The sequence below is a fragment of the Maniola jurtina genome, chromosome 5 (genome assembly GCF_905333055.1).
Source record: "Maniola jurtina chromosome 5, ilManJurt1.1, whole genome shotgun sequence".
In the NCBI taxonomy this organism is placed as follows: domain Eukaryota; kingdom Metazoa; phylum Arthropoda; class Insecta; order Lepidoptera; family Nymphalidae; genus Maniola; species Maniola jurtina.
The window spans coordinates 12,905,764-12,917,664 of NC_060033.1; the positions used below are offsets into that span (position 1 = coordinate 12,905,764).

At 37.8% G+C, this 11,901-nt stretch overlaps 1 protein-coding gene across 1 annotated transcript; it reads right to left on the reverse strand.

The window, feature by feature from the left end:
- Positions 1-2,513: 2,513 nt before the first annotated feature.
- LOC123865197 (G patch domain-containing protein 1 homolog) lies at positions 2,514-10,922 on the reverse strand. The gene is made up of 11 exons (XM_045906064.1): positions 10,734-10,922; positions 10,003-10,193; positions 9,421-9,559; positions 8,959-9,140; positions 7,952-8,155; positions 7,229-7,381; positions 6,497-6,644; positions 5,798-6,021; positions 5,070-5,290; positions 4,531-4,737; positions 2,514-3,593 (listed from the first exon to the last, which is right to left on the reverse strand). Exons 1-11 carry the CDS (start codon positions 10,801-10,803, stop codon positions 2,651-2,653), a joined length of 2,682 nt encoding a protein of 893 aa, XP_045762020.1. The 5' UTR covers positions 10,804-10,922; the 3' UTR covers positions 2,514-2,650.
- Positions 10,923-11,901: the final 979 nt, after the last annotated feature.

Sequence of the window (11,901 nt, forward strand, 5' to 3'; positions counted from 1 at the left end):
AAACTTAAAATTAAAATGTTATGAATGAAATCCGTCACCCGTGACTATGTCCATCTGAATAATAGGTTTTTAAGGCCTCGTGAGGCATGCGTCCTTATTATTATGAAGCCATGTATAAAGCCTTTTTACACGACTGCGGCAAAGCCAAAAGGATGGGTTATGATTTTAGCAGTCTATGTATTTATGTCTGTATGTGTGTATGTTTGTATCCAGATTCTGTGTGTTCCACCGTAGCTCCTAAACTACTGGGCCGATTTTGATGAATAGGTGTCAATCGATTCGTCGTAAAGGTCAGGGTGACATAGGCTACATTTTATACGAAAAAAATTGACCTAACGGATATAACATGAAAAAAAGTGGGGGTCTCCAAATTTTTTTTTTCTATTTTATCGAGCGGGGTGTCAAAGGAAAGAGGATAAAATACTGAGTTCATAAATACAACATTAAAATATACCAAGCGACCGAAAAACAATTTTATACTATAATATTTCAGCGTTTATTAAAACGATCGCAATCGGGTTTTAGTTTTCAACTTTATCTTGTTTATTTTTATTATTTAACTCAATATTCAATTTTTAAATACGGCCCTGAATAGACTTATGACGCATGCGTCCAATCACGAAGGGGAAATCTGATGTTATTGCACTGTTTTCTAGATATCTCTTTCTAATACGTTAAAAATCGCCGTATGATAGATGTTCTATCTCATCTACTCTGACAGTTTATACCTATCTTTTTCTTTCTTATGTAGCTTTCAATCATGTTCTCCTTTTCTCGCATCAGTATTATTGATAAATGACGGGATTCTTACTTGATATTATACAGTATCCATTGCGTGTTTTAAACCACAAAAATAATAGTGACATTATGAGTATTTGCAATGTAAGTTAAATTTTTTGTTACACTTTAATTTTTCTGTATCTCTAGACAAAAATAAAATATGTAATTATTTCATGTGGATAACACAGACTGCGCGTCTACTATATTTGAAACAAAGAAGAATGTAGGTAGGCAGATAATAAAAATGGGTATTTTACTATCGTTATTCGTCAGGTCAGAGTTCGTTAACACTCCTGCACTCACAGGATGGGCCATAGCTCGCTTCCCGCCATCGCGAACATATTGTAACCTTGGAATGATCTCAACACCTACACTTTCGACGTATTGTGTAATTGTTTCACCTATATTTATAACTACGCACGATTTGCGTGATGCGTGTAAAAAAGATATGATTACGTGTGACTGATGTAATATTCGTTTGTAAACACTTTTTCGTGCGTGGGTGTTTGACTTTCGCGCGCAGATAATATAGCTATATGATGCGTATATACCACGTATACCTTTACCTTCCTCTGCCTATATTGCATACATTGACTGCTGGGCTCTTGCAATAAGATAATGGTTTGTCATTACTCATTCGCGCTCTTGAGGTGACCGCCTTTAGGCCATAGATATGTACTTTAGGCATAAAATCTCTATTTACTTATCTTTCTATTTTGTGGCATTTGGGCATAGGTAATTTATTTTTATGCCATGACTAGCCGATGCCCGCGACTTCGCCCGCGTGGATTTAGGTTTTTCGAAATCCGATCTTTGATTTTCCGGTATAAAAAGTAGCGGGTGTAAGTAGTAATGTGCTAATCCAGGATATTATCTACCTCCATTCCAAATTTCAGCCAAATCCGTCCAGTAGTTTTTGCGTGAAGGAGTAACAAACATACACACACACACACACACATACAAACTTTCTCCTTTATAATATTAGTGTGGTTAGTGTGATAAAGCTGTATTACAAGCGTATAACTGTAAAATCGCCGACAGTTAAGGCGTTTCGAAGTTTTCTTCTGATGCAAGTTAGCCCTTGACTGCAGCTCACCTGGTGGTAGGTGATTATGTTAGCGTTAGTGTTTTCCACTAGCAACTGCCTCTTAACCCGCTTATAAAAGGAAATAATGGATGATGGCAAATCGCGAAACCTTTGGCCAAGAATGGGAAAATTAACAATGAAACATTATGTACTCAAAACAATAATATATTTATTTATCTCTCTACAATTTTTTATTATTGCATAATACACTTTACACATGGCTATTTTATTATATTACATACATCATCATGATCAACCCATTGTCAGCTCACTACTGAGTACGGGTCTCCTCTCAGAATGAGAATATGGTCATAGAGCACCGCGCTGACTAAGTGCGAAATTGGCAGACTTTACAAACATTTGCGAGCATTATGGAGAACATTCAGGCATGCAGGTTTCATCCCGATGTTTCCTTTCACCGTTAAAGCAGGTAATATTTTATTGCTTAAACTAGCTCATGCCCGCGACTTCGTTCGCGTGGATGTAGGTTTTTAAAAATCCTGTGGGAACTTTTTGATTTTCCGGGATAAAAAGTCTAAACAGCCAAATCCGTCCAGTAGTTTTTGCGTGAAGGAGTAACAAACATACATACATACACATACATACACAAAAACTTTCGCCTTTATAATATTAGTGTGATAGTGTGATTGCACAGTACTCCGAACAGTTAACACCTCAGCATTATACACAATGGCCAGGAGTGTACACTGTTTTCCAATTTGCCCGCGACATTTATACCAAAAGTAACTTAAAACATTTACAAATTAAATTAATTAATTTAACCTAATATTTCTTCTTATGTTTAGCTTTCTTGTGTTTTGATTTATGCTTCTTGCTTTTCTTTTTCTTTTCTTTCTTCGATTTAGATTTGATTTCCACCCAAGAGTCTGAGCTTGATGACGAATCTTCTTCCAAATTGGTTTTCTTTGTGAAAATTGGCTTGAATTCTTTTTTCTCATCTGGTGTTTCAGATTGTAATCTCTTTTGGAGATTTTCAGGTATTTTTGGTCCATAAGTTTCTTCTTGTATTGCGTTTGACGTCATTCCTTCTACTTTTTCTTTAGGTGCATCATTTAACTCATTATTTTCATTCTTTTGATCAGTTTCGGTTTTATTATTTTCAACTGTTTCAGTATTAACACTATAGTTATCTTTATCAGGTCGTCTCCAAGCGTTGATTTCATCAAAATCGATATTAGCAAAAATACCTCTTGGTGGTGAAGTATTACGTTCAACATTCTTCGGTTTTACAAGAAAATCATTACTTTCCGCATTACTTGTATTAATTTCATCGTTTTCTTCCTCATTTTCAGTATCACTAAGAAATATTGCCTTATAAAGATCGATTTTGTCAAACTTCTCTATGGTTTCGGCCACTTCAACACCTTGTTGTTTATTTTGCAAATCTTTATCGAATTCTTTAAGAAATAGGTCTACTACTGTCATTCTTTTATTAGAAGTTACTTCAATTTTAGGAGTATCAGAAGCATTGTACGTTTGACTAGTTGTTGCTATATTTATATTTGCTGTATTTGTATTGTTATTTTGTTTTTCTCTATTATTATTAGTCAGATTTATATCTCTTTTGTTTTCGAAATTTAATGATTTAGATCCACCGAATTTGCTCTGTTCTTTAGTGAAGCTTTCTTTGTCGTGTACAGAAGATTCCAGATATGAGAAAACGGAATACGAGATATTCGGCTTGCCATCTTTTTTCGGTTCGATTCTGAAATAAAAAACGATCAAAATATTAGCTTATGATCAAGAAAGCAGTTATGTTTGCTATCCTAACCGTCTCGTTTTAACTGAAGCTTAAGTCTGAGCAAAGTCAAAGTACGCTCAATAGATCTCAGCCTTAGATCAGAGCTTATTTTCGTAACGCTACGGATTTTAGGGAACGATTTTAATTTTAATCATTAATTTATTAGCAAGAAACACTTTACCAAGTTGAGGTTTACAAAATATTATTAAATAATATTATATGTGCCAGCACTACGCGAAACACTTGCGTATCCGCAACGCAAGCACTTTCGCACACCTGTGCGCGTATTATCCAGCTAATAGCGGACACAAGTTAGCCCTTGACTGCAATCTCACCTGGTGGTAAGTGATGAATGATGATGCTGTCTAAGATGGAAGCGGGCTAACCTGGATGGGGTATGCCAGTTTTCATTAAGCCCATACTCCTTTGGTTTCAACACAGTATCGTACCGGAACGCCTAATCGCTTGACGGCACGGCTTTGCCGGTACGTAGCCACCTTAGAAGACATACCTTGTTCCTAGCGTCATACTTAGCGTCGCAAGGGCCTAGCGTAGCCGCCTCGATCTGTTTCGATGTAGCTAGACCGCGGTTGACGGAACTTTTGGCGCAACACTTACCATCAGGTGAGATCGCAGTCAAGGGCTAACTTGTATCGGAATAAAGAACAAGACAAACCTTGTTCTTCCTGGCTCTGGAACATTGAATCGTTTGCAAACGATCGCTTCCGGCCGCCATGTTGTTTCCGTTCTCGTCATAGGCGCCGTATGCGCCTAGCTTAGCCGCCTCGATTTGTTTCGATGTAGCTAGACCGCGGTTGACGGAACTTTTGGCGCAACACTTACCATCAGGTGAGATCGCAGTCAAGGGCTAACTTGTATCTGAATAAAGAACAAGACAAACCTTGTCCCTCCTGGCTCTGGGACATTGAATCGTTTGCAAACGATCGCTTCCGGCCGCCATGTTGTTTCCGTTCTCGTCATAGCGCCGTAAGCGCCTAGCTTAGCCGCCTCGATCTGTTCCGGAGTGGCTAGACCGCGGTTGACGGAACTTTTGGCGACCGCACACAGCGGGTTCACTGCGTCGTCGGGTTCTGACGCGTGTGTGAACCTACGGGGGGGAAAAAATTGGTCAAGTGAAATCAAGGTATACCTAACACTTTTATGGAGAACACTGCAAGTTAATGACAGACTGCGCTATCCATTTCCTTACATGTACAGTCGACCGACATTAAAAAAAAGAGAATTTCATTACAAATAAATAAAATTATAAATTGAATTGATTTTTATGGACAACTCACGCTTGACCAAAAAATCGACTATGCCAAAATTGTTTTCACAAAAAAAGACCTAAAGGTACCTAAGACAGTTTCCCTGTATTTCCTATGGTTTTGGATTTCCGCATACTGTCCAAGTTAAAAAACCACTGTAGATATTCTTTACCTGTCACCCATAGCACCGCTCAGAGGTCTATACAATATCGCCGCCTGCTCGAACTCCACCATTTCTCTATTCCTCTCCCACTCGCTCAGTCTGTCCGCTTCTCTTTCTCTCTCCAACATGACGCTGTCCTTGTCCCGCAAGTACATTTCGTATCGCGACTGCTTTAGCGGATCGCTTGCGAAGGGCTTGAACATATTTGGCACGAGTTCTTTGCCGGAATCCTATAATCACACTAATATTATAAAGGCGAAAGTTTGTGTATGTGTATGTTTGTTACTCCTTCACGCAAAAACTACTGGACGGATTTTGCTGAAATTTGGAATGGAGATAGGTAATATCCTGGGTTAGCACATAGGCTACTTTTTATGCCAGAAAATCAAAGATTTTCTACGGGATTTCGATAAAAACCTAAATCCACGCGGACGAAGTCGTGGGCGTCAGCTAGTCAATAAATATAAATCTTAATAAATTTTTTATATGACACTAGGCTCATGCCCGCGACTTCATCCACGTGAACTATACAAATTTCAGACCCCTAATTACCTCGTTAGAAGTTGAATTTTCAAAAATCCTTTCTTAGCAGATGTCTACATCATAATAGCTATCGGCATACTAATTATTATTATTTTCAACCCGGTCCGTCCAGTCGTTTGAGCTGTGCATTGATAAATCTAGATCTAGATTTTCTATATAAAGACAAGATACAATTTTCACATTTTAAAGCTTACCTTTATAGATATGAAGTCAGGCGAAGATTTGGGTTCCGTGTTTGGTGATACAAAGTTGATACTTTTAAAGAGTTTAGACATTTCTGTTTGTTTCGGCGTCTGTAAGTTTGTCTGTGTGTTTTCTTGTGTCCCTGCAGGTGAATCTGGTTCCTTTGTTTTGGGCAAAGGTACTTCCCCTAGTAAAGCACCTCGCGCTTCCGCTGTGAGCTCGTGTCTACCTAGACCTAAAATATAAGATGTATCAATTTCCGAAACTTTGAAAATTACGACACAGAAAAATGGTGAAGTACATATATCTGATTTTTTGATTCTCAAATCAGAAGTGGGATTAATATCTGACAGATTGCGGGTAATTTAAATGTGATGTCACTGCGCATGCAAATTCCGCGATGTGGAAAAAGCACAAGTTTTCAGGAGAAACAACTGAATTAAATTTTTTCAAAAATTTGCTTTACTTTTAGGTCAAAATCTTCTTCTTTTTCTTCTAATCCTTTATCACAAGCTATGTGGGGTCGGCACAACATGTCTTTTGGATCAAAAACACAAAGCTAAAAATTTTATCTCTTAAACTAACTAAAGAACACATACTAAAGAACAGGTTTTTGCTTGAAAATTGATAAAAATGGGATCAGAAACGAAAATCCTAAAAATCACATAGTGGATTTCGCATACGATGGTATAAGTTTAACAGAGTCTTACCTTGATCTCTTTGTGGGGCAGTAGTGGGTTCGAATCTGGAGCGTCTGCTGCCAGCGGCGAGGGGCGCATAGTCCCGGGGGAGAGCTGGAGCGGGGTAGGACGGCACTGGAGGCATTGGCTTTGATGCCTTGACGAATCCTTCTATCACCTAATAAATAAATATATTAAACACTAGAAGCAGTAGTTTTGATATTTATTTATACTTTGCACAATTTCACATTGATTTCAAAATCAAAATTAAAAAATCAAAATCAAAATTCCAAGTCAAAGCCAAAGTATTAATCGCGTGGCTGTATAGACATCTTCCGTTGGGACGGCCGGACGTCATTACCGTCATGATCAACTCATCACCGACTCACTACAGAGCACGGGTTTTCGCCACAGTCTAGATTGGCAGACTTCACCCACATTTGAGAACACTATGGGATCTCCAAAAAAAGCATATTTTTAACCCCCAAAAAGAGGGGTGTTACAAGTTTGACGTGTGTATATCTGTCTGTGGCATCGTAGCTCCTAAACTAATGAACCGATTTTAATTTAGATTTTTTTGTTTGAAAAGTGGCTTAATCGAGTGTTCTTAGCTAATAATAATCGAAGAAAATCGGTTCAGCCGTTTGAAAGTTATCAGCTCTTTTCTAGTTACTGTAACCTTCATTTGTCGGGGGTGTTATAAATTTTTAATTTACACTTGTATACAATGAATAGAAAACTGCTTAAAGGAAACATACTAACATTGGTTCCCTTGTCAACACTTTTCTTAGGGTTGGTCTTCTCGGCGGGGTTTCCTAGAGCAAAGTCGTAATGCGACATGTCTTCGGACGCATAGATGTCGTCGTCATCTGCCTCGAAAGCGCCCACGCCGAACGCTTGACCGCGGATCGATACCTGTTATAGATTTTCAATCAAAATCAATGTCATATCTTCAAAATCCATAAAATTAAACTGTAGGCTTTGATAACAGGCCTTGGCATGCTCAAGGTTGTAAGATAGGTAGAAACTTGCTACTTGATTACGGTAAAATGACAGCTACAATGTCACAATCCCAATCGCCGGATTGGTTGTCGGCCACTCACTATGGCTACAATACATGGTTGCTTTTAATTAAGTTAAAACCTTTACAATAAACAGTTTCAATAAGCAAAAAAACAAAAAATACCAGAGTACGGAACCCTCGGGACGCGAGTCTGACTCGCACTTGGCCAGTTTTTTTAATCGTTTTATTATTATTCTCTAGTCTAAAAATTTCAACTCTACCTGTTTGTGAGATACAGTCCACTGAAAGACAGATAATGTACAGCGGAACCTTAGTAATAGACTCCCGTTGGTACCCTTTGGTTACGGAACCCGATAAGCATTGAGCTATTACAATTTACAACTAAGGTAAGCAATGCTTTTACGCCTCTACGATGTGCAAGATCACCTGTTGATAGTTGTAACTTGAAACTCTTTACGTACCTTCTTCCCTTTCTCCTTCATAACCAAATGACTACCTTCATTGCTGCCTAAATTGCCCAACACTGAGTGGCGACTTAACCCCTTGTAGCCTAAACCGAAGCGATCGCTCTTCTTCTGTAGCAGATAAGGTTCATAATCGTCTGGAGCAAATAGTGCTTCATACTCAAATTCTGAATCTGAGCTCTCTGAAGACTGTGTGGTATCCTGTAAGAAAATCAACATCATTTATTAAATAAAAGCAAAAAATTAAACATTGGTGCCGATTCTGTTGTCTCTCAAAACAAAATTTAGAGTATCTGCATATTTTTCTCTTTAATATTGCTAAAAAAGGATGGAACATGAATTTTACATTAAAAGATTCTAAAATTTAGTGCTATAAATTTAGACGACAGGCTCGCGACTGACAGCTAAAGTCACAAGGTTTGACAGCTCTAAATTAAATCTGAAACTGGTACTCTAAAATTTAGAGTCTTTAAATGTAAAATTCATGTTCTGTCCCTTTTCAACAATATTAAAAGGTGCTCTTAGTTTAGAGAAAGACAACAGAATGGGCACCACTGTCAAACTGCGTCTGACCCTTTCATATTACATTAGTAAGAAGAGGATGAGGGGATTGACATAGCATAGGCTACTTTCATCATAGAAGATCAAAGAATTCCCATGTGATAAAAAAACTAAATCCACACGGATGAAATCTCAAGCATCATCTAGATTTTTTTTTTTTTCTTTAAATCTGGCTTTACTGGGATTAGCCAATGTCAAGTTTGTGATATTTTCAAGTTATTGAATTTATATAAGTATGGACTCCGTCTGCGCCGGCGCCCGCCGACATACGCGCGGCGCCCCTTTAGAGCGCTTCCCAGTCAGTTCCACCACCAAAAAACACCAACTAACACAAAAACCAGCCACTCTTAACAAAAAAAAAACACTCCAAACAAGCACAGCACGCGCGCCATCACAGACGAAGTCCTCATCTAGATTATGTATATCCATAGTAGAAATTATACCTGTCTCATTTCAGGTGGCATGTAGCAGCCATAGATTTTGTGCTGTTCTTTATTCTTCTTTTTCTCGCTGCGGGTGAGTCGGTCCCCCACCCCCTGGCCCTCCTTCCAGCCCATTTTACGCAGCATCTTCACCGCTGCAGTTTCATGCACCGCTCGGACTAGCTGCTCTAACACTGGCTCACCTGGGCATAAGGAAAAGATACATAAGTAGGGGAATCTATACAGTGATGCAGTTTGTTCCAGCATGTGTAAACATACTATAAGTCTGAAGTGGCAATATGTATGGCACATGGTTCGGAAAACCAATAGATGTTGGGTCCCAAGGTGATGGAATGGCGACCCCACACTAAAAGGCACAGTGTTGGAAGATCCCACACTAAGAGAACATTATGGAGAAATCTCAGACATGCAGATTTCCTCACGATATCGAAAAACAAAGGAATATAAAAAGGAATCTCCTACCAGGAATGGGCCCATCGTGAAATCGTTGTGGCCTGGACCTCTTCTGGCCTGAAAACTCCTGGTTAGTCTGCATGTGTCGTGGGTCTATGCCAAACTCTGAGCGGTCTTCTTCATCCATGAAGTCTTCTGGTTTTTGGTTCTGTGGAGTTTAGAATAAATTAAAATAGCTTTCGGCTCACAGTATCAGTACAATAGTTGTACAATAAAGCTGGAAATGAGTAGAGTTAACGGGCAGCGTTTTTTAGGATTCTGCATGGAAGGGAGCCAATGGGATACTAAGTTTCCTTCTGTCTGTCCGTCCGACTGTCTGTCAATGGGCTGTATCTCATGAAACATAATGATTGTTATTTAATTTTGTGATAACTTTTCGTTGGAGACTGTTGTGGTGTGTGTGCTTTGTATTTGTGCTACCTTTTGTTTATTTTTAATACTGTTTGTCTCCATAAAAAATAAAAATAAATAAATAAATAAATAAATAATTATTCTCTTTAATAATGAATTGTAACCCTATAAACTACTGCTATACAAAACATCACATCGTTTTAATGTCCAATACCCTATTCTTAAATACGTATTACTTACTGAAGCTTGCGCCTTCTCCATGCGAGAGCTCTTAAAGCTACTAGGTGTCCATCCTTCGGCAGTGCCCACTGTATTGCCGAATCCAGCCGAGAAGCCTCCAGTGAAGGCTCCATGGAACCTGCGCCGTCCGTGATCATCCACCGCATACTGATCTGTTTGCTGCTGATACTTCCTCTTGGAGGGGACTTCATCTGTAAGGAAAGACAAGAATTCTTCTTATGCATGGCTAGGATTGGGAATATACTTCCGAGATTATAATCTGTGAATTGGCATCTTCCAAGCAAACGTGTTACATCTTAGGCCACGAAATCACTTCCCATTAGGGGTGATTGTGGTGAAGCATGCACCTATAGTGTACTATAGTGCTTTTGTTCTCCACAAAAATCTTTTATCATAAAAATTTTATGTGATGTGAGTCCTAATAGAGTTATCCTAAATGTCATACCCTCCCTAGTTTTATCTAAGACCACTTACCACTTCCGTCCCTTAGCACCAGGTAAGATCACAGTCGCTATCAACTAATAATAATAATAATCAGTGTTTTAAACATTTTTAATAAACTTATGGTAAGTTAAAAACTGTATGAGTATGTTTTTGCCTTATAATATCGATTGTGGTTTCATGTGTGAATATAAACTAAGAATGAATGCGAACTTTTCATAAAATTCGTAAATAAAGATTGATAACATCGATGTATTGATAAATAATCATTACAAATCTTTGAATACTACCTTCTTCGAAAGGTTCGAGTGGAGTTCCATATCGAATTACATTTTCATCATCAGAACCCGATTCACTCATGTTTAGTCCATCCGTATGAAAGTCAAGCTTATTATTTAGTATTTTATGCACAATTGCAAGTATATTTAATTAATTAAAAAATAAAATTCAAAAAGCTAAACATAACCACACTTTTTATATTTTGGTAGGATATTATTAATTTGTAATCAGGGTGACCAGACTTAAATTGATTATTCTGTTTGCGACTGTTCTAAAAAGGTATTTAAACTGTCTTGAAACAAAATATTGTCATATTTTAAATGCTAACAAAATATTAAGTCATATTTTATAGGGATACTAGCTTATGCCTGTGACTTCGTCCGCGTGGAGTACCTACACAAAATTCAAATCCCTATTTATCTCCTAAAAATTCAAAAATTCTTTTTTACCAGATGGCTACGTCATAATAGGTAGTTATTTGCATGCAAAACAGTCCGATCTATAGTTAATAATTTGAGCAATGCGTTGATAGATTACTTTGCCGGCTTTTCCTTTTGTCTATTTAAGATATGAAATAAGAACACCTAATTGTTTTTATTTATTAATCGTTAAATGAACGGGGAAGAAATATTAACTCTGATAATACTTAGATGCCGCTAAAAGCTGCCAGTTTTATCTAAATTGCGACAAAATCTGCTGCCTTTAATTAGGGGTCTTATACTGCTAAAATCGCAGAATCTTTCTAAACCTGGCCACCCCGGACATAGACAAATGTCAACTTTTTTTCAAGCGGCGTTACAGCTTTGGATTCTATATAGCAATTAACTAATTTTTTTCGGGCTTTCCAGCTCTGGGTTCTATATAACAATTAATTATTTTACTTAACATTATTATATTATTTAACAACAATAAACTGTTACAAACAATTAATGCAAAAATTCCTTTAACATCTAAAATCTAAGAATTACCGTCCTACACGTATACGCATAGAGTTAGTATAAAACCTTGGTCCATGCGTATAGCGTATACGCTAGGTAATAAATTGTAGTCTTTGCGGGCCAAAAATCAAATTTTTTCTTAGATTTGAATTTCGAATCGATTCAGGATTCGAAAGATGTTCGAATATCGAAAATCACAATGTGCTAACCAAAGAATATACTACTAAGGGAACAAAACAGC

Coding starts and splice junctions, on each gene's coding strand:
- LOC123865197 (XM_045906064.1), bottom strand. CDS start 10,803: ATGAGTGAATCGGGTTCTGATGATGAAAATGTAATTCGATATGGAACT. Junction 8,156..8,958: donor TGCCACCTGAAATGAGACAG/GTATAATTTCTA, acceptor ATTTTCTTACAG/GATACCACACAGTCTTCAGA. Junction 5,291..5,797: donor CTGACTTCATATCTATAAAG/GTAAGCTTTAAA, acceptor GTGTGATTATAG/GATTCCGGCAAAGAACTCGT.